The sequence below is a fragment of the Hyperolius riggenbachi genome, chromosome 3 (genome assembly GCF_040937935.1).
Source record: "Hyperolius riggenbachi isolate aHypRig1 chromosome 3, aHypRig1.pri, whole genome shotgun sequence".
Classification (NCBI taxonomy): domain Eukaryota; kingdom Metazoa; phylum Chordata; class Amphibia; order Anura; family Hyperoliidae; genus Hyperolius; species Hyperolius riggenbachi.
The window spans coordinates 514,681,232-514,704,527 of NC_090648.1; the positions used below are offsets into that span (position 1 = coordinate 514,681,232).

General features: G+C 44.3%; 1 protein-coding gene across 2 annotated transcripts in view; it reads right to left on the minus strand.

Annotated features, from left to right (window-relative positions):
- Positions 1–23,296, minus strand: part of FLT4 (fms related receptor tyrosine kinase 4) — a 312,818-nt gene that overhangs the window by 115,321 nt on the left and 174,201 nt on the right. The window contains exons 1-2 of one of the 2 annotated variants that reach the window (XM_068278408.1): positions 17,132–17,202; positions 13,859–13,955 (exon numbers count right to left, since the gene is read on the minus strand). In XM_068278408.1, the coding sequence (XP_068134509.1) occupies positions 13,859–13,935 (77 nt within the window). In that variant the 5' untranslated portion in view covers positions 13,936–13,955; positions 17,132–17,202. Of the gene's footprint in view, positions 1–13,858; positions 13,956–17,131; positions 17,203–23,296 lie in introns of those variants that run through there. The other variant, XM_068278407.1, reaches the window with a different exon arrangement.

The window sequence follows — 23,296 nt, forward strand, 5'->3', positions numbered from 1 at the left end:
AAGGTGTTCCTGCACCTCATGGTTCTAGAGGGGATGGTTCTGAAGTGGGAGCCTAATTGGAGGAGATCAAAGAAGTGTCTACCTGGGTGGAAGGGGCTGTGCGAAATCCTCGTGGCTCCCACTGTACGGACCTTCCTAATGCCCAACACTAACCTCCTTTCAAGGGAAAACCTCTCATGTCTAAACCTAACCCACCACAATGCATAGAGCCTTTCCTAAAGCCTAGCCCTAACTTCCCAACTCATTGTCTGACAATGTGACTTGGGTCAGCTATTCTGTAAGTACCTCTCCCTTTCCTATCTCCAAACATTAACCCAGCTAACATAATGCGTAACCCTCACCTCTGACCCTTACCTCAGCTCGTCTTCCATGTAGGGTGCTTGCTTTGGACACTGGCATTCAGCTATATTAATAATTTGTATAGAGCTTTTCTCCTGTTGGAGTCAAAGCACTCAAGAGCTGCAGCTATTGGGGCGCACTCAAGAGGCCAGCCTGCAGTGTTAGGGCCTATTTCAACTACACGCAGAATGGATGCAGAAAAACTGACTCCAATGAATGCCTATGGGCATGTTTACACTAAACGCAATTTTTCTGATGCAGATTTTCCCATAGACATTCATTGGAGTCAGTTTTTCTGCATCCATTCTGCATCCAATCTGCGTGTAGTGGAAATAGGCCCTTAGGGAGTCTTGCCCAAGGACATATTAGCCAGAGCCCTGCAGCTGAATAGTCAAGCATCGACTATTGGTTACAGTGGATACACCGAGAGAAAGTTCTACTGATGGTTAGGAGAAATGTCAGAACCTGGAATTTAAATGCAATTTTAATAGAAATGCTTCCTCCCCCCTCCAGAAGATGAATTTGGCTTCTTGAGGGCGGAGGTAATTCAGTAAATCTGGGCACAAACACATAAGACAGAAGTGTTTAATTTAGTCTGTGACTTTGGCTCTAAATGACCACCAGGATCCAGCCTACCAGAACTCTAATCTCGCTGCGGTTTGGGGAATGTCGTCCAAAAGCCCTTAATGGATGTTCTAAATGAAAACGAAAAATGCAGTTACAGCACTATGTTATGTGGTGTCAAAGCTTCTCATTGTGTTCCTAGTGTGAAGTTATCCTGCGGTAGCATTGGACCTACATAATGAGAAAGTCTCGGTTATTTTCATGGAGCATAAAATGGTTCCACATGTTTCCAGAGGGTAACGTAAACCTGCCACTTCTCTAAACAAAAGAAGCGAAGGTCTGTACTAGACGAGTTTCTTAAGTTAAGCTTAAAGTACCCTTGAATGGGGGAAAAAGAATTGAATGAAGCCCCCGGTGGGCTAGATTACCCCCTCCGTAGCTTTCTGATGCTGCTCATTGTTTTTGAGGTCCCTCCAGCTCCCCATCCCTGATCCTCTAAGTATTCAACTAGATCTCATCCCCCGAATACTTTCTGGAAGTCCCCCCCAAAGCGGTGCAAATGGTTTCAGACCAGCCAAGGCACGAATTCCGAACTGCATGTGCACACCAACATTAAAGGGACACTTAAGTCAAACAAAAAAAAATAAATTTTACTCACCTTGGGCTTCCAATAGCCCCCTGTAGCTGTCCGGTGCCCTCGCCGTCTCCCTCCGATCCTCCTGGCCCCGCCGGCAGCCACTTCCTGTTTCGGTGACAGGAGCTGACAGGCTGGGGACGCAAGTGATTCTTCGAGTTCCCAGACACATTAGCACCCTCTATGCTGCTATATGGTATATGATATATGCTATAGCAGCATAGATGGCGCTATTGTGGCCAGGAACGCGAAGAATCACTCAGGTCCCCAGCCTGTCAGCTCCTGTCACCGAAACAGGAAGTGGCTGCCGGCGGGGCCAGGCGGATCGGAGGGAGACAGCGAGGGCACCGGACAGCTGCAGGGGGCTATTGGAAGCCCAAGGTGAGTAAATTTTTTTTTTTTTTGACTTAAGTGTCCCTTTAAGCACTTGTCTACAAGCGTTTCTTTCCTTGCTACTGCGCAGGTGCAGCATCGATCCAGCGGAATCATCACTAAAACGTCCTTATGGAGGAGAACAGGGGAAGCCTCTCCAGAGGTAAGTATCAGTTTTTGCATTTTAGTAAATCACATTACTTTAAATGCCCTCCATCCTGCCCCTACCATCACCCAGGTTCTTAACATACGGTACGAGTGCCCCAGGGTATATTCTATTCTAGTTGGGCTCTGAGGGTACTTGGACAGGTCGTAGTCAATTATATTAAGTTTTGAGATAAAAAAAAAAAAGATAAACCCTGAATAAATTACCCTGAATAAGTATTTGAAGTTAAGGAGGGACTTTACTGAATATAGGTTAATGAATATAAAATTGCTTATTTTGTATAATATTGATTTATAAATTATTTAGCCAATGTTTGCCCATTGTAAAAATTTTCATCAGCCTGATTAACATTCTTAATTTATCAATATGTCACAGATGTCAACATCTTGTGTACATGTAATTAAGGTGCCGAAAAATGTCTCCCCCTGCTTCTGCACAAGTCCCGGGGGCGTTACTTACTATTCCCCCTCCAGGCCGCCATGGACTCCAGGGAACACATAATTCAGCTGCGCTGTAATACGGCTCCCCCTGCTTCTGCACAAGTCCCGGGGGCGTTACTTACTATTCCCCTCCAGGCTGACCTGGACTCCAGGGAACACATAATTCATCTGCGCTGTAATATGGCTCCCCCTGCTTCTGCACAAGTCCCTGCGGCGTTACTTACTATTCCCCTCCATGGACTCCAGGGAACACATAATTCAGCTGCACTGTAAAATGGCTCCCCCTGCGTCTGCACAAGTCCCGGAGGCGTTACTTACTATTCCCCTCCATGGACTCCAGGGAACACATAATTCAGCTGCACTGTAAAATGGCTCCCCCTGCGTCTGCACAAGTCCCGGCGGCGTTTATTACTATTCCCTTTGCAGGACGCCATGGACTCCTTGGAACGCATAGTTCAGCTGCACTGTAAAACGGCTCCCCCTGCTACTGCACAAGTCCCTGCGGCGTTACTTACTATCTCCCCTCTAGGCTGACCTGGACTCTGGGGATCACATAATTCAGCTGCTGCTGTTTTTATCATAATTTGGGCTCCATCCAAGTTACACCAATGCTAATTGCCGATCTCCATTTTTCTGTTTCTCCGATTGTCAGAGAAGGCAAAAAATGACAGAAAAAAATTTGGAAAATCGGAAAAACGCAATCTCATGATTAAAATGACCCCGGTAATCCGATTTTTGCTGCAAAAATTTGCATCCTCTGATTGGTCCAATGCTTCTGAGTTTCGTGCTTGGCTAAAATTACCGAGCTGTGGATTTCCTCAGGATTGCGATTACCGATTTCCATTTTGCAATTGGAAATTCCAATATTCGATCGGAAATGCGGAAATTTCAATTCCACAGAATCCGAATGGGAATTCTTACACAATTCTGTATTTTGTACATTAGTGTACACCATTATCTGTATTATTATGCACCCCATGTTTGTTTCTTGCTTTGTACAGCGCCACGGAATATGTTGGCGCTTTATAAATCCATAATAATAATTATACTCTATATATCAGCCTTTGTACATACAAAAATCAAGAAAGTGTAATGCAGGCAAAGTGGTTTTTACAATTCCTAAGGCCAGTTGTAATTCTTTAGGCTCTATAGTAATTGTACATTTTCTTTCCCGATTCTACCCTGAAGCAGTTAATGCCAATAAAGTTTTAATGGGCAGGGAGAGAATTCAAAACTAATTCTCCAACATGATGAGTTCCGAAGTTTCAACGTTTTAATACTTTAAAGTATCCAGAGTTCTGTTTCCAAAGAAAACTGGGAACGGTTTCAAATTCAATTCATTACTGAGCTGGAAAAACAGCAGTGCCCTCCACTTCACTGGATCCCGGTCAGGCAGAAGCCATTACTGAAATATGTATTCCTTTATTTCTCTACAGCAGGATATTCAATCCCGGGAGCAGAGTGACAGCACTTATCAGGAAAAGGGGAACTCCGGGGAAGAACCAGGGACATGCCCACTGATGGTCTATAAGTGTTGTCAGGATTTTGTTCTGCCCAAGTTCAGGGACTGCGTTTACAGTAATTCTTTTAAATGTAGTCAGAATAACATAATGAATAAAATTGCTTACTTTTTATTTTTTATTTGTTTTTTTTTACAAAAATAATTTATAGATTATTTAGCCAGTGTTTTCCCATTGTAAAATCTATCCTCTCCCTGATTTACTTTCTGAAATTAATCACAGAGAGCAACATCATTATTACTGCCAGGTGAGCTCTGCAGAATGTTTGTCGCAATGTCGTAAAACACATAAACAGAAGCGTATTTCAACAATACACTTCCGCACACGCAAAGCAGGAAGTGACGGCAAGCACGCGTCACACGCATCATTTCCTGCTTTGCTGGTGGCAAGACAGGGAACACCGGGCAATATCGCGGTGTTCCCTGAAGGCCTGTTTTTCACGGTGTGATGCGGTGCGTTGGGCACGACACACTGCATCGTTAATGCTGGTTTATGGCGTGTAACCAGCCTCAAGAGCAACTCCTGACTGCAGCCATATTTTTCAAGTCCTCTTTCCGGTACATGTAGATTTTATGCCAACCATGCTGGTGGAGACACAGAGGTTCAGCTTTTGCTCAGTGGCTTGTGTCTCTATGATCCCTGGTAAGGATCAGTGAGCCTTTGTTAGAAGCAAAACTGGACCCACTTTTGTCCAAGGAGGGGGCCGCCAGCAAGGAGAGGGTTAATTTTCATGTAGGACCGCCTCTTCCTGTGGCGCTCCACACTGCTCCTCTCCTCCCAACACTTCCTGCTTCACAGCCGGAACATTTTGTGCCCAACGAGCTCATATTTGCCGATGTTGAATAATTTGCCTGGAATATGCTGGTCATTTGGTCTGAATTCCTCCAATTTTTCAACATGTCACCCGAGTGAATCAGAAAGTATCCACTGCAATGCGGCAACTGGTTACATTTCTCCGGATGAGCGGCTGCGTTGCCCATTGCCACCTGCGGTGTGTGACGCATCCGGCTGTGGATGTGAACGCAATGTAAAAAAACGGACAATAGACTGGTCCACTCCTATCGGGTCAAAATGTGCCCAGCAGATGGCAGCCGAACTTTACAGTCAGCCATCCACAATTTTTCTGCATGCACAATTCTGTGTGTGCAATTTTTGTATTTTTATTTTTTTTGAACAAACATTTTAAACCCAGACTATTTACAAACGCAATTTTGCACAAAAAAACGCTAATACTATGCAATGCCATTGTAATACCTTACATCTGCCGCCTCTTGCAATTTTGCAGATGGCCTGCGAATTTCAATAAGTGTGACCCCTGCCTCCTGGGGCTTACTTACAGAAAAGCCAGGTCAGCAACGACAGGTAAAATTTTTTGTTGTGTAATTTTCACTCATTATTATTGCATAGAATAATGGCCCATACTCACGGCGGGCTACAATTGTCGCCGCAACACGCGGCGCTCGCGTGTTGCGGCGACAGGTCGCCCGTGAGTATGCGCCGCCGCACGGGCGCGCACCCCGAACTATCGCTCGTCGCTGATGTCGCCAGGCGATTGGCGCGGTCAATCGCCTGGCGACAGTCGCCGCCGCAACTGTCGCTAGTCCGCGTGAGTACGCGGACTAGCGACAGCAACCTCTATTGAGGTATACGGAGCTTCCGGCGGGGGAGGAGGAACGTCGGCGACAGCTTCCGTCGCGCTGCTGGTCCCTCTTCTGTGTGTGTACGCGGAGGGACCTGGCAAGGAGCTGTCGCCGGCCTGTCGCCCACACGCTCACGTGTGCTGGCGACAGGCACAAAAAGTTGCCCGTGAGTATGGGCCATAACAGTGGTCAAACACTATTACATTTTTTAAGGTTTTTCTTTCCTCTTAATCGAATAATCAGAAAAATCGAACCAAGATATTTATGATCAATTTTTCCAAAAACATCAAACGATAAAAAAAAAAAAACAATTTTAGTTTCTATATTTTTCTATTGTTTGTTTCACAGTTGAAAAATAAAATTATTTTTGATTGCTTATACAAATGTTTGTTTTTTCTATTAAAAAAAAAAATAGAAAATCAATCAATTTGACAGTATCATGTAGGGACACTTTAAAAGATCGGACGAAAAATAGGATTTAATGCAGAAACCATGAAGACCCAAGAAATGTAAAAAAAAAAAAAACCTCTGACAAGTGTAGTATAATTAGAGCACAGTTGAAATACGTGTTTTCTCCCAGGGTAGACGACACCACTAGAAAGGAGGATATTTTTATCCTTCACATTTCTCTATTTTTAGATCTTTGGCTGCTAAACATCCGGCGCTGAACCAACTGGCGCTTTTAAGGTAGGAAATAAAAACAATTACAAAGAAAAACAAACTCATCTTCTCCAGGGGCCACAGGCTCAAAAATGTTTATGATTGAATGAGTGTCAACAGAGCGTTTTACACAATGAAGAAAATGGCGAAATGTGGAATGGTCACCGATTTTCATATCAAATTGTCACCAATTTTCATAACATTGTATTGGAGGCAGTGAGGTTGTGTCTGAGTACAGGACTGGATTATCGGAGCACTCGCACTTGTCGTAGCTTTGTACGCATGAGATTTTCCACATGCACCATTAAAATACACCAAAAAGTAGCTCAAAAAACAAAAACATGCACAACAGTTTCATAACTTATTTTGGGTTTGGTGCTGCTCGACTTATCTTCTTGTTTGCTACAGATTTCCACAGGCACCATTCTCCATTTGTGTTGATTTTTGTATTTTTTTTGTCTGACCTTTTGTATGCTTTTTGCAATTTTTATGTCAATGTGAAATTTGGCATGCCGATTTTAACTTAAAGCGGAATATAACCCTGCATTTCAACTTTGCTCTAAAACATTATTTACAGCATATTATATGCAACCAGCATTTTTTTTTTCTAGACCAGCATTGGAAGGGTTACACACAGAGCTTTAAAGTTCCATGGAGAGAAATGCAGACGCATCCGAAGTTTAGATAGATACATTTAAGTAAACACAATGTAACAAGTGAGGAATGTGACTCACTCTCTCTGTGTACGGTTTCCTGCACAGTCAGAGAGTGAGTCATATTCCACACTTGTTACATTGTGTTTATTTAAATGTATCTATCTAAACTTCGGATGCGCACCACCAGGGGGGTCTTAGGTTTAGGCACCACCAGGGGGGTCTTAGGTTTAGGCACCACCAGGGGGGTCTTAGGGTTAGGCACCACCAGGGGGGTCTTAGGTTTAGGCACCACCAGGGAGGTCTTAGGGTTAGGCACCACCAGGGGGGGTCTTAGGTTTAGGCACCACCAGGGGGGTCTTAGGGTTAGCCACCACCAGGGGGTCTTAGGTTTAGGCACCACCAGGGGGGTCTTAGGGTTAGCCACCACTAGGGGGTCTTAGGTTTAGGCACCACCAGGGGGGTCTTAGGTTTAGGCACCACCAGGGGGGTCTTAGGTTTAGGCACCACCAGGGGGTCTTAGGTTTAGGCACCACCAGGGGGGTCTTAGGGTTAGGCACCACCAGGGGGGTCTTAGGGTTAGGCACCACCAGGGGGGGGTCTTAGGTTTAGGCACCACCAGGGGGGTCTTAGGTTTAGGCACCACCAGGGGGGTCTTAGGTTTAGGCACCACCAGGGGGGTCTTAGGTATAGGCACCACCAGGGGGGTCTTAGGTTTAGGCACCACCAGGGGAGTCTTAGGGTTAGGCACCACCAGGGGGGTCTTAGGTTTAGGCACCAACAGGGGGGTCTAGGGGTTAGGGATAGGTACAGGGAGGGTTCTGTGTAAGAGTAGGCTTAGGTATAGTTTTAGTAAAATTTTAGTAATACTTACTAATGTTTTACAACACTTATTATGAACGTAGTTACGGTATATTTATATCATCGTTATAAAGAATATTTTCAGATTTTATTATAAGAACAAACCATAAATGAAGGTTATTCACAATAATATATAATTATAACAATTAAACATATATTATCGTTTTTTTAATAAACGTAATTATACGTTTCACTTTTCAAACAGGGAAGATTAACGTTTTCACAATTACCGATTTCATAAACATTATTTAATGATTTATAATTTTGTAAATCATTTTTTGTAAACGAAATATAGCACACTATTTTTATAAACGCTATTAATGATTAATTATTAATTAGCGTTTACACCCCGCGCCCTTTTTGTCCGGGGCGCCCTTTTTGTATATACGCCCACCACTGTACCAGACAAATCCTACTGATCCAATACCTGCTACAGAATTCACTAAGGCCGAGATGTGCATTGCATGATGGCCTCAGGAAAGGGGATGGGGGGGAAGAGGAACACTTGGGAACGCAGTACTTTATTAGTACACTTATCCCGTAACCCCGATCTGTGGTCGATACGTGTTACGGAACCCCTCCGCTCTTTGCACCGCATTATCACACAACGCCCGACCTCGCCTGAAGCTGACACATCCCATTAACAGTCGATCATGTTCCATGTAGCACGCTTGGCTGCCGATATCACATGCTGAAGGATTTGTTTACAGATCCGTGTAGCAGTAATAGCTGACCTGCCAGTAATATCACTTCGGGGGCTTTCAGGAAGGTTTGCCAGGTGCTAAATTGAAGTGAAAATTCATCAAAAATGTCCATAATGGTAAGAATGCTCTCTGCTCAGTGAGATCTGGAGAGGTTGAGGAAAGGGTCGGCTTTCAAAGGGTCGAGCGATCCAAAAAGCCACAGACTGAATGCAGGGATTTCTTTCCCTAAATAAGGATATTGGCTGAACTGAGTGATGTGCGGGAGAAGTCATATCACCTATCCGGACCATGCGGCGACCCCGCCAGTGATTATCCTATGCATTATTGCATGATTTGTATGATATTTCTTTCAGTGCTAATTTGAAATGCTGCGTTGAGAATGGTGATTACGTTCTGCTTCACAGCCAGCTGGGGAAATCTCCTGTTTTGGTAACCGCTGTAAAAAATCTGTACTGAAAGCAGATTTGTCAGAAATAAAGCGCTGGATGATAAAATACATAATCAGAGTAACATTCGAGCCATAACTGCTTGTCGGAGTGATTAGTGGTTTGAGTGACATCAGAAGGGCGGAGGATCCGGGGACAGGAAGTCATGTTTCCAGGGGATATGATGATATACCTGTGACTCTGAACAGAAAACTCTCCTATGTTAGCAGCATCAAAGAGTTTCTAAGGATCAGGTATTACAAGTATGGGATGTAGTTGGAACCTTCCTTGAGATTTTATGACTGTCTGTGACCCCACCTGGAAGAATATCTTTCAGTTCTTGCCCTGTAGTTAGGTTAAACTTACCACACTAAGCCTAGCCTCAAGCAGCTGCCCTTGTCCGCTTGTCTACCTGTCCCCCCAGTCCCCACCACTCCATGCACTGCTGTCACCTGTCCATACACTCCATGCACTGCTGCTACCTGTTCCCCCACCACTACATGCACTGCTGTCACCTGTCCATACACTGCATGCACTGCTGTTACTTGTTCCCCCACCTCTGCAGGCACTGCTGTCACCTGTCCATACACTGTATGCACTGCTGTCACCTGTCCATACACTGCATGCACTGCTGTCACCTGTCCATACACTGCATGCACTGCTGTCACCTGTCCATACACTGCATGCACTGCTGCTACCTGTTCCCCCACCTCTGCAGGCACTGCTGTCACCTGTCCATGCACTGTATGCACTGCTGTCACCTGTCCATACACTGCATGCACTGCTGTCACCTGTCCATACACTGTATGCACTGCTGTCACCTGTCCATACACTGTATGCACTGCTGTCACCTGTCCATACACTGCATGCACTGCTGCTCCCTGTCCCCCACCACTGCAGGCACTGCTGTCACCTGTCCATGCACTGTATGCACTGCTGTCACCTGTCCATACACTGCATGCACTGCTGCTACCTGTTCCCCCACCTCTGCAGGCACTGCTGTCACCTGTCCATGCACTGTATGCACTGCTGTCACCTGTCCATACACTGCATGCACTGCTGTCCCCTGTCCATACACTGTATGCACTGCTGTCACCTGTCCATACACTGCATGCACTGCTGTCACCTGTCCATACACTGCATACACTGCTGTCACCTGTCCATACACTGCATGCACTGCTGTCACCTGTCCATACACTGCATGCACTGCTGCTACCTGTTCCCCCACCTCTGCAGGCACTGCTGTCACCTGTCCATGCACTGCTATCACCTTCCCCCTCCCCACACACACACTGTATGCACCGCTGTCACCTATCGCCCCCCCCCCCCCCCCCCATGCTGCAGGCACTGCTATCACCAGACCATGATATAATAGGTATGTTAGGAGCCCTTTTCCACTGTCCGCGTTCCGATCCTAAAAGTAGCGGAGGCGATTTTCCCATGCTTTGATATTCGCAGGGGTCCTGTACTCATTGCAGCACTTCAATCCTACACGATTTTAAACTAAGCGTAAGCACACCGCATGCTGCAGCTTTCCTGCATTCGCATTTAGGTTCAAGTCTATCGGAGCACACGAAAGCTTATACTGCATGAATCTCCTCCCCTTAACTTTGGCAAATTACAAGAGTGATCGCACCGTGGATAAACGACGAGGACACAAGAAATTGTGCTGCCAGGCACAGAAAATTGTACGAAAACCCAATCAGATCGCAGCGTATTTTCCATCTTGATTCTAATTTGTGTTGACAATTTGTTGTACAATGTGAGTATTTGTTACAAGCTCATTGTATCAAGATATTTATTCATTTATATAGCGCCGACATATTCCGCAGTGCTGTACAGAGTACATAGGCCTCAATTCACAGAGCCTTATCAAACACTTTATCAAAATGTTTGATAATTTATCTCATGGGTAAAATCTAATTTTGAATTCACTAAGGTGTTATATATTTATAGATCATTTCATCGATAAAGCATTCGATAAATCTATAACACCTTAGTGAATTCAAAATTAGATTTTACCCATGAGATAAATTATCAAACGTTTGATAAAGTGTTTGATAAAGCTCCGTGAATTGAGGCCATAGTCTTGTCACTAACTTTCCCTCAGAGGGGCTCACAATCTAGTCCTACCATAGTCAATGTCTATGTATGTATCGTGTAGTGTATATATCGCAGTCTAGGGACAATTTTAGGGGGAAGCTAATTAACTTTATCTGTATGTTTTTGGGATGTGGGAGGAAACTGGAGTACCCAGAGGAACCCCACACAGACACGGGGAGAACATACAAACTCTTTGCAGATGTTGACCTGGCTGGGATTCAAACCGGGGACCCAGCGCTGCAAGGTGAGAGCGCTAACCGCTGCGCCACCGTGATGTATGGCTAAATGGCTGTATGAATGTATGAATGTATGGATGTATGGCTGTATGGATGTATGGATGTATGGCTGTATGGCTGTATGGCGAGATAAGCATGTATGTATTGCGAGATTGGTATGTATCGGCTTTCCTTGTGCTTCGCACTAGGCGGAGGAGAGGTACTGTGCATTAAGCCAACCTTCTATAGGATCGCAGATTGTTGCCATCCTCTGTACAGAAAGGGAATATTTTCCAGATCTTCTGTCAGTAAAGGGCTCTGATTTTCAAACTTTATCACCACATTTATCAGGAGAAGTTGTTGCCAAGCGATAATCTTTGAAAACATGGAGATTTTGTGGCTTTGAAGCCTCTATGAGCTATTTGATAGTCACTGAGAAAGAATGCCTGCAAGGCATTGTATAAGAAAACCTGAAGAGAAAACTGAATTCTGATAATTAATGATATCTGTAGAGCTAATCCCAGAGTGTGCAGAGCCAAGATTCATGTTTTGTAGGAGAGTTGCTGCTGCAGTCGGACTGTTCCAACTCCGCAGATAGAGCGCTGGTTTATTAACTTTAAAGAACAACTCCAGCGAAAAAAAGTAAGCAGTTAAAATCTGACAGAACCAACAGGTTTTGGGCTAGCCCATCTCCTCATGGGGGATTCTCAGGGTTTTCTTGTTTTGTTAGTTTTCAAAAGCATTTCCTGAACAGCACTTTGACTGCCAACATAGTAAAATACCAGCCAGCCTCCCTACTCACTTGCACGCTATTTTGGCAGTTAGACTTAGCAACTGCCATTCAGGAAATGCTTTCGACAACAAAGAAAACCAAGAGAATCCCCCACGAGGAGATGGACTAGCCCAAAACCTGTCAGTTCTGTCAGATTTTAACCGCTTACTTTTTTACACTGGAGTGTGCCTTTAACAATAACCTCCCTCCTGCATCCACCTAAAGGTGGCCACACACAATACAATAAAATGATCCGATTTTACGACAATTCGATAAATATGATCGGATCTCCCCAAAAAATCAAATGCTTTTTTTTCATTCAATTGAAAAATCCGATCGGATTTCCCAGTTTTTTTTTTTATTTTTATCGATCCGGAATGCTGGAAATTTTTCTTCAATTTTTCTAAAGATTGTATGGTATGTGTTAGATTGTCAATGTATTAATATACACACTAACAATTTTCTCAGAGTTTCCAATCATTGTTATCATAATTGGGGAAAATTTGAACACAGGCGTATGGTACATTGGTCAGATTTTTGAAATGTTACAATCAGTCAATCAATTCTTGAATTGAACAGATATTTAAAAAATTGTATAGCGTGTAATCAACAAAAAACAAACAAAGCGTAAACTAACCTCCTGATCTACCTAGCCCTAGTACTAACCTTGCCCTTATCTTTGCCTAACACTAACTTCCACCACCTTACCTACACCTAACATTACTCCCCCACCTACACCTAACTCTGTCATTGAATGCCACATCATGACACCAACACCTTTCCATTGCAGCCAATAATGGAATTCAGCTATAAATATAGTCCACACTGTTATTCGGGTATATAGGTGCCGCTATGATCTGGAGATTGGCAATATAAAAGCAGACCGGTGACACCAACGTTGTCCTCTGCTGTGTCATTGCCACAAGTTCAGCTGTGTGACAGCCAAACTCAAACGTCCCCGACCAACCATTTACAGGCTATAGACAGAGATATGGCTTCATGACAGATGGACTCTTTTGCCCCTGTATTATACACTTGGTTATTAATTGCGGTCTACTGTGGTGCCCAAATTCCCAATAGCAGCCATTGCCCGTTTAACACATGTCACTAGGTAGGATTGGTGCGATCTGTACACACGTTTATCTCATTATGCCACAGGTCACTCTTCAGGTACTATTTCAACCGACTCTGCTGCAAAAGGACTTGCTGGCTTTGCTTTGTTGCTAGTTCCCATACTGTGCTTGGCATGCTTCATAGGCTGGAGTGGCCCGTCTTCGGCAGAATATTCTAGCTATAGAGCGGTGTGTGTTTGGCGTGGAGTGTGGGCCGGCCTTGTATTGTTTTTAAAGTATTGACAGATCTGTCAACTTTTGTGGTTGTTTGTTCAGGTGTGCACTTTAACTTTTTGATATGAAAATAAAGTGACCACACAAAGTGGTGTTTTTGGACATACATGTGCTGTAAATTCTTGGAATGCATTGATCTCTTTCTACTAGCAGAAAACATAGAAACTGAAAGCTGAAATCCTCTGTTATTGTCTCACACTGCCCCCTAGTGACAAGTGGCCATCAATACACATTACAGCAGTACTAATTAGAAGCAGGGAAATGTAACAAATAAAAAATAAATGGCCCAGAGCACTTGCAAGCCTATAAATTGGCAGCTAAAGGGTTAAATAGCACTTAGAATCATTAAACTATATGCCTGCTTATGCTTCCCCAGAATTGTTTGGGGAATCAACAAACATGTCTCTTTTCCTCCCAGCAATTTGCCAATATCCATCAGCTTACCTGCAGGTGATGATTAGTGTGTCATTGGCGTTGATCACAAGTTCATCCGTCTCGATGTCGAGTACAGGCGGGGTCATAAAATACGCGTTCACCAGATCTGTGAAGTACAGGAAAATAAGCGTCAACCGCAACTCTCCAATCTAGGGTCTTGTTTCACATTTTAAATTATTTCGGTTAATTGGACTGCTAAGCTCTCCTCATTTAGCCAACATAACTATCCCCCGACTCCCATCTGTGTCAACATCTTCCAGAAAGTTAAACAATGTTGTGTTGGTATTTCGGCAGGCGTCCTGGAGAATGTTTTATGTCAGAAACTCGCTGTGGCACAAGCTCTGGACTCCATAATGAATGCGGAGTCTGAAGCTAATGACTCTTGTTGGAAAGTCTAATAGACGTTGTATGTACTTTGCACGGGAAAGGGACGGGAATTATTCTGCCTATTACGTATGATTGTGGTAGTCTGTAAGAAAGCAATTTTCTTGTCCACCAATTCAAGGAGTCTAGGCGCTGTTTTTACGTCTTTCTCCGGGCTTCTTCGAATATGTGTTATTTTGTGTGATTTTGGCTTAATGGCCCAAAGAGAAAAATTCAACACCAATGCCAGTCGCATCCAGTGATGGAAAACAGAGGTGTAAGGTAGATTGATGATGTAGTCTCAGCTGAATGCAAAATACTACGTGTGTTATAAAGTGCACCTACCTTTGGCTATAAACCTCTCACAGGTAGTGATGGGTGTGTCTAGGAGAAGTCATGGAGAAGCATGTGATCAGTGTGGTCAGGTGATAGATATGTAAGTCTCTGATTAGTGATGGTCGTGTCTAGGAGAAGTCTTGGAGAAGCATGTGATCAGTCTGGTCAGGTGATAGATATGTAAGTCTCTGATTAGTGATGGTCATGTCTAGGAGAAGTCATGGAGAAGCATGTGATCAGTCTGGTCAGGTGATAGATATGTAAGTCTCTGATTAGTGATGGTCATGTCTAGGAGAAGTCATGGAGAAGCATGTGATCAGTCTGGTCAGGTGATAGATATGTAAGTCTCTGATTAGTGATGGCCATGTCTAGGAGAAGTCTTGGAGAAGCATGTGATCAGTGTGGTCAGGTGATAGATATGTAAGTCTCTGATTAGTGATGGTCGTGTCTAGAAGTCTTGGAGAAGCATGCGATCAGTCTGGTCAGGTGATAGATATGTAAGTCTCTGATTAGTGATGGGTGTGTCTAGAAGTCATGGAGAAGCATGGGATCAGTCTGGTCAGGTGATAGATATGTAAGTCTCTGATTAGTGATGGTCATGTCTAGGAGAAGTCATGGAGAAGCATGTGATCAGTGTGGTCAGGTGATAGATATGTAAGTCTCTGATTAGTGATGGTCATGTCTAGTAGAACTCATGTAGAAGCATGTGATCAGTCTGGTCAGGTGATAGATATGTAAGTCTCTGATTAGTGATGGTTGTGTCTAGGAGAAGTCATGGAGAAGCATGTGATCAGTCTGGTCAGGTGATAGATATGTAAGTCTCTGGTTAGTAATGGTCGTGTCTAGGAGAAGTCATGGAGAAGCATGTGATCAGTGTCGTCAGGTGATAGATATGCAAGTCTCTGATTAGTAATGGTCATATCTAGGAGAAGTCATGGAGAAGCATGTGATCAGTGTGGTCAGGTGATAGATATGTAAGTCTCTGATTAGTGATGGTTGTGCCTAGGAGAAGTAATGGAGAAGCATGTGATCAGTCTGGTCAGGTGATAGATATGTAAGTCTCTGATTAGTGATGGTTGTGTCTAGGAGAAGTCATGGAGAAGCATGTGATCAGTCTGGTCAGGTAATAGATATGTAAGTCTCTGATTAGTGATGGTCGTGTCTAGGAGAAGTCATGGAGAAGCATGTGATCAGTGTGGTCAGGTGATAGATATGTAAGTCTCTGATTAGTGATGGTTGTGTCTAGGAGAAGTCTGGTCAGGTGATAGATATGTAAGTCTCTGATTAGTGATGGTCGTGTCCAGGAGAAGTCATGGAGAAGCATGTGATCAGTGTGGTATGGAGAAGCCACCGTGGGCCCCTTCCTGAGACTGACAACTTACTGCTCTCTACACAATTGTTCTAATTATTGCATATGCTCAGCCACTGATAAGGAATCATATAAAGTTTTGTAGACAAAGATTTGTAGACAGTCCCTATTCAGTGTGCAGGGGGAGGGGCCCCATCCACGGTGTTGCAGGGGGGCCCAGTGATTTCTAGTTACACCCCTGCCTAGGACCTATCTAATTACAGGGAGGATCCTCGCAAACCTGAATGTTGATGGCTCCTGCAACCAGAAATTTGTGAGTAAATTTCTTTATGTCTATCCTGGTGTGTAGACATATTGCACTATTGGCTCCTGGTGTCTTTTTGTGTTTTCCCCGTCCTCGGTTCTCCTTGCTTTTATTTGATGAACACTGTGTATATGGTGGAAAAGCTGCTACATTACCATGAACGGGCATCAAGTTTGGCCACTAGTCTCCTTTAAGAACATTGTCAGTTGAAATAACCTGTTGATGGGAGTGGGTGGCTGACTCTCCACAATCTGCATGACTGGCCAAATAACCTTCCTAGATGCCTGCCTCGTTCTCCTTGAGTACAGTAATTCCCTCAGATCCTAGAGCTTGTGCGTGGAACCACCGTCATCACAGACGGCATGATGACATTGCCCAGAGTATACCGACGTCTGATTTATTGCTGGTGATCTGGTAAATACTGAAATGGATGGGAAGGAATCCGCCCACGATAGATTTTCAACACGGTTGCCAACAGGGCGGATTTTTGAGCCAAAAAGCCCCTCACCTGTGAAATATGTGGCATTTTAGTGACTGAGGCAGGCCTCTCTTTGCAGCAGAAGAGTAGGATAGACGATCTCCAGGCATAGACGGAGTTGCCAACCCATACAAAGCAGATTTATGGACTCCAGCTTGGGAATATGTGGTTTGGCAGTTATCGTTTAGTGAAAAGGCTCTATTTAGTGGTCCTACCGCACACGGTTACTAGAATTAGGTGTACAAAATATCTATTAAAGCCAGCTGCCGTACTCAAATCTAATTCAGGCCTTATATTTCATTTTAAAAAAGGGAACATTAAAACATTTCATTCCTATAGCGTAAGGTCCGAAATTTGTGAAATGAAATAATTTGTTACTGGCCGCTAACCGGTGGCTCAATTTATTAGCGCCAAGACTGATGACCTCACTTTATTAAATGAAAACAGCCCATAATTGCTTGCTCAGGTTGCACTGTAATTGCCTTTAATTACCGTTCTGGAGCTAATGGTGACTGATGAGGTTTTGATGAAGGTACACCCTCATTAGAGAGCTACGGAGGCTGCCATCTTGACCTTGTAAAAATGCTTGTTTTGGGGCTGTAATATTGATTCTGTGATTATAAGGCTTTCCAGTCTCTTCTCTAGAACATGCAGTCAGGGAGGATAATGAGAAGGCAGGACACCTCAAATGTGTTCAGGGAATTCTCTGTTTATGAAAGGGTCGTAAAAAACAGGGAAGACCAAGAGCCCCAATAGTGTAATTTGTACTGGACAAGGTGGCAATAAGTTTGTGTTGCTAGATACTCACTCAGTCAGGGTCACCAGGCAACCACTGTAAAGGCAGGTGGGGAGATTATCCTGACCCCACTCAGGATTAAGAAGTCGCTCTCTGTAGACAGGAAGAAAGGGTAGCAACCCTCCACCCAGGGTGGACTCAAGATTGTATACAATGAACAGAGGTGCCAAAAGTATAAGATTAGATTAAATGAGCTTAAAAACCAACTTAAATGGCAAAATTGAAGGAGGAAGTGGTGGTCTTACCTCCCTCAAGCAGACACGACAACGACTGCGATTCAGACAGTCAAACACATTTATTAGAAACTCCAAAAAGAAATGCAACGCGTTTCGAAGGTTCAACCCCGCTACATCAGGCAATATAGGGAGGAGTATCAAACAATCTGCACAAGGATTCAAATTAAAATTACAAACAGAGGCGCTTAATTTGAATCCTTGTGCAGATTGTTTGATACTCCTCCCTATATTGCCTGATGAAGCGGGGTTGAACCTGCGAAACGCGTTGCATTTCTTTTTGGAGTTCCTAATAAATGTGTTTGACTGTCTGAATCGCAGTCGTTGTCGTGTCTGTCTGAGGGAGGTAAGACCACCACTTCCTCCTTCAATTTTGCCATTTAAGTTGGTTTTTAAGCTCATTTAATCTAATCTTATACTTTTGGCGCCTCTGTTCATTGTATACAATATGACAGGGTCGTGTTCCAAGTAAGTGCAGTGACCAGATGTGCCAGTTTTCCCGGTATTAGGGTCATTTTTGTAAGGTTGGGACATTTTTGTAAGTTTCAGGGATCCACGGATGGGGGCCCTAAATCCCTGAAAATTGTCCCGATCTGTTGCGGCGTCGCCGCCGGTGTCGGGAATAGTCCCAGCTCCCATGGCTCCCAACTGTCCCTCTTTGGGAACCCTCTTTCTCGGTCCCTCTTTCTCCCTCATTTGTCCCTCTTTCAGGACTCATGTACAAATGCATGTAAATATATGTATTTCTACTAAAAAATGTGTTTAACTGACTTTAAAGGACTTACGAGCCCAAACCAATAAAAAAATGTCTTTACCTGTATGAAGTTGTAAGGCACGGAGGACGCCATCCGCGCCCTCCATGCAGCTCCGCTGGGTCCCCGCTGCCTTTGCTCCCCCTGGCCGGACCCCGACCCCACAGCCCGGTTGGGCTCTCCTTCCTCCTCCAATATGGCCGCCGGAGGATGCCGCAGCTGTGCAGTCCGCACCGACTCGAGTCCGGCTGCGCAGCTCTAGGGCCTCCCTCCCCGATCCACGCTACGTGCCTTACAACTTCATACAGGTAAAGACATTTTTTTACTGGTTTGGGCTCGTAAGTCCTTTAAACATTATTCCCATCCTTTTAATGGATATATTTCTCATTTTCAAATGTTAATATGAAGTAAAATGAACCAGGATAGAAAGGACCAGTGTGGTCCTTATGAAATCTTTTTGGCATATGTGGTTAGGGGTGTGGTGGGGGCATGATTAGGGTGTGGCAGGGGCGTGACTTAAGTATCTCAAAAAGTTGGGAGGTATGCCAGCTCCTGAGTCTGCTTCATTGGCTCCGCCCACATCAGCACACAAATCTGCCCCCTCAGTGTGCTGTAATAGCTGAAGGCTTGGCTGTGTGATGAGGCTCCTCCCCCCATGGCACCGCTGGGTTGATGGGGTGAGATTGAGCGTATGCAGAGGTGCCTGTGATGTCACTGATGTCTATATAAAATACCCTTCGAGTTGCTTTCATCACTTCTCACTTTCCCGCTCCCTCAAATGCTTTATTGTGGACTGGAGGGCGATGCAAGGTGTATGTCAGGCCCTGACGTCAGAGCTGAAGGTCACTTCTTGCATTGTGAGCTCCCATTAGGCGGATGTATGAGCTCAGAGCTCAGTGTTTGGGGGCTGCTGGATTGTAGCTGAAAAACTCTTATTTGCATTTGCAGTTGTCCAATGCTGCTCACTTCTGTGGATTTGGCAGCTCTTCTGCTCATATTGCTTTTTTGTTGATTACCTACCCAACCTGGATGTAGTTTTTTAAGGTACTGATATGTCATTTTTTGTTATTGTTTGAGGCCCCTTTCCCACTATCACGGTACACTCCCCCGCCAATCCCACATCGCAGTGGCCATTAGTCTCTATGTGACAGTGGCCACACTACCCGCAGAGGATGCACCATCACCCATTTCACACATCCTGTGGCAGAGTGCGCCATGTGTGAAACTAGCCTAAAGGAAATGAGTATATTATACATAGGCAGGGAAGATCATATTGCAGATTAGATTGTACTAAGAATCGTGTAATGTGGTGCCAGCACAGGCCTGAGCACATATCACACATACTGCATCACACGCCCCGGTATCGGTTGAAAAGGGCGCCCGAGCTGCCTGTATGAAAAGGGCGCTGCCATAGACATCAATGTTATTTCTGGAAATATGGGCTACAAGCTGTAGAAAAGGGCGCCCGAGTTTTGATATAGGCTACAAGCGGGCTCCCCTTTGTAGCCCATATTTTTTTCGGCTACAAGGTTTTCGGCTACAGTAGGGCGCCCCTTTGTAGCCCATATTATTGCATTTTTTGTAGCCTATGTTTTTATATGGGCTACAAGCGCTGGAAACCGAATTATTTCATTCCCCCACTATCCATGGCGGCCTGGAGGGGGAATAGTAATTAACACATCCCGGAGTTTTTTTGTAGCCGAAGTTTTTACCGCATTCAAGGAGCAAAGAAGAAGAAATCGGCACCAAACACACTGACCGGCAGACACTTGGAGGGGGTAATTGATGAATCCTATATGTGCCTCCAGCATACAGCGATATCCAACAGTCCAAAGAGAAAGCAAACCGGGCACCAATAGTTTGCAATTCACCAATTTATTTCATCCCATCCATAGACAAACACAAGCATCAAGTAGCTGGTCTGACAGCCGTTTCGCAAGCAAGGCTGCTTGCTTCCTCAGGTCTCTGAGGAAGCAAGCAGCCTTGCTTGCGAAACAGCTGTCAGACCAGCTACTTGATGCTTGTGTTTGTCTATGGATGGGATGAAATAAATTGGTGAATTGCAAACTATTGGTGCCCGGTTTGCTTTCTCTTTGGACAGCCGAAGTTTTTATATGGGCTACACCAGGCGCCCTTTTTGTAGCCGAAGTTTATATGGGCTACACCAGGCGCCTTTTTTGTAGCCGAAGTTGGTATATATATGGGCTCCACCAGGCGCCCTTTTTTACCGGCGCCCTTTTCATATAGACCCCACGCCCCTAAAGAGAACCCGAGGGGGGTTCTAAGAATGCCATCAGCACACAGATGCTGGGTCTGCCTATACTGCCCAGCCTCTGTTGCTAAACAGTTCCCCCCATAGGCCCCCCTGCGCTCTGATGTCCCGCATAAATCACACAGCCCGCTAGTGACATGCAGCGTGTCGCAGCCGGCTGTTTACCTTTGGAAATGTCAGTCTCGCCGCTCCCCCGCCTCCTCCATAGTGCCGGTACCCGCCCACGTCCCTTCCCTCCAATCAGCGGAGAGGGAAGGGACGCGGGCCGGGACCGGCGCTATGGAGGAGGCGGGGGAGCGGCAGGGACTAATAGATGCAGAGGTAAACAGCCGGCTGCGACACGCTGCTTGTCGCTAGCACGGCGTTTGATTTATGGGGGCATAGCAGAGCGTGGGGGGGGGGGCTTAGGGGGGATCGGTATAGCAACAGAGGCCTATGCAGTATATGCAGACCCAGCCTCTGTGTGCTGATAGCGTTCTTAGAACCCACCTCAGGTTCTCTTTAAGTACCATATCCCAGAGAATCCCAGCAGAGTATAAACCTCAATGAACCTCTGAGGAGTTCTAAAGCTAATCAATCATCTTTAGAGCTCCAAATTCCAGTGAATCTCTGTACCATATGAAATCTCAGTGACTCTCTATAGTGTAACAAATCTCAGAGAATCTCTGTAAAATATGAAATCTCAGAGAATCTCTATAGTGTACCAAATCTCTGAGAATCTCTGTACAGTATGAAATCTCAGTGACTCTCTATAGTGTAACACATCTCAGAGAATCTCTGTACAATATGAAATCTCAGAGAATCTCTATAGTGTAACAAATCTCAGAGAATCTCTGTACAATATGAAATCTCACTGAATCTCTATAGTGTAACAAATCTCAGAGAATCTCTGTACAATATGAAATCTCACTGAATCTCTATAGTGTAGCAAATCTCAGAGAATCTCTGTACAAAATGAAATCTCACTGAATCTCTATAGTGTAACAAATCTCAGAGAATCTCTGTACAACATGAAATCTCAGTGACTATCTATAGTGTAACAAATCTCAGAGAATCTCTGTACAATATGAAATCTCAGTGAATCTCTATAGTGTAACAAATCTCAGAGAATCTCTGTACAATATGGAATCTCAGTGAATCTCTATAGTGTAACAAATCTCAGAGAATCTCTGTACAATATGAAATCTCAGAATCTCTGTACAATATGAAATCTCAGAGAATCTCTGTACAATATGAAATCTCAGAGACTATCTATAGTGTAACACATCTCAGAGAATCTCTGTACAATATTAAAAATCTCAGTGAATCTCTATAGTGTAAGAAATCTTAGAGAATCTCTGTACAATATGAAATCTCAGAGAACCTCTATAGTGTAACAAATCTCAGAGAATCTCTGTACAATATGAAATCTCAGAGAATCTCTATAGTGTAACAAATCTCAGAGAATCTCTGTACAGTATGAAATCTCAGAGAATCTCTATAGTGTAACAAATCTCAGAGAATCTCTGTACAATATGAAATCTCAGAGAATCTCTGTACAATATGAAATCTCAGAGAATCTCTATAGTGTAACAAATCTCAGAGAATCTCTGTACAATATGAAATCTCAGTGAATCTCTATAGTGTAACAAATCTCAGAGAATCTCTGTACAATATGGAATCTCACGGAATCTCTATAGTGTAACAAATCTCAGAGAATCTCTGTACAATATGAAATCTCAGAGAATCTCTATAGTGTAACAAATCTCAGAGAATCTCTGTACAATATGAAATCTCAGAGAATCTCTGTAGAATATGAAATCTCAGAGAATCTCTACAGTGTAACAGATCTCAGAGAATCTCTGTACAATAGGAAATCTCAGTGAATCTCTATAGTGTAACAAATCTCAGAGAATCTCTGTACAATATTGTAACGATTGGTGTCAGCAAGAGGCACAAATATCTGATTAAGTGGTGATATACAGAATCACCACTAATGCAGATATGTTAGAGTGAAATAGTAAGTATCTTCCTGATGGTAAATCAGCGGAAGGCTCACTAACACGGTAAGTGCCTGAAATGATCTACTCAGACCAGTGTCACACCCCGAACCTTGATTATTGGGGATCCGCAGTATCGCCAATAATACAAGGATAGACCCGATTATATAGCAATCTGCGGAATTGCTAATAATGCGGGTAGATGTAAAGCAGTGGACACACGAACAACATGAAAATATACAAAGCAGTAAATATTCACAAAGTTGTGGAAATATCCACCACACGGCAATTCCTCAGAGGTGTGGTTACCTCTGAATGGGAACCCCGTGTGTGAGATCCCCCAAAGTGGCAGTGGAGGAATCTCGGCCTCTGGCAGTAACGGTCTGCTAGGGCCGGCGTCTCAGGGAGGCAAGCCTCAGATAATAACCCAACAGTAGGAGACGTTCCACTGAAGGGAGCAAGGTCAGACAGAAAGAGGTTCGGCAACAGTACAGGCGGCAACAGTACAGAGACGTGAGACGAGAGAATAGTCAGGAACCAAGCCAATAGTCGTTAACGGTACGGGCTGGCAGAGTACAGAATCAGGAAGCAGAAGAGAAGTCAAGACAGGCACAGAATCATACAC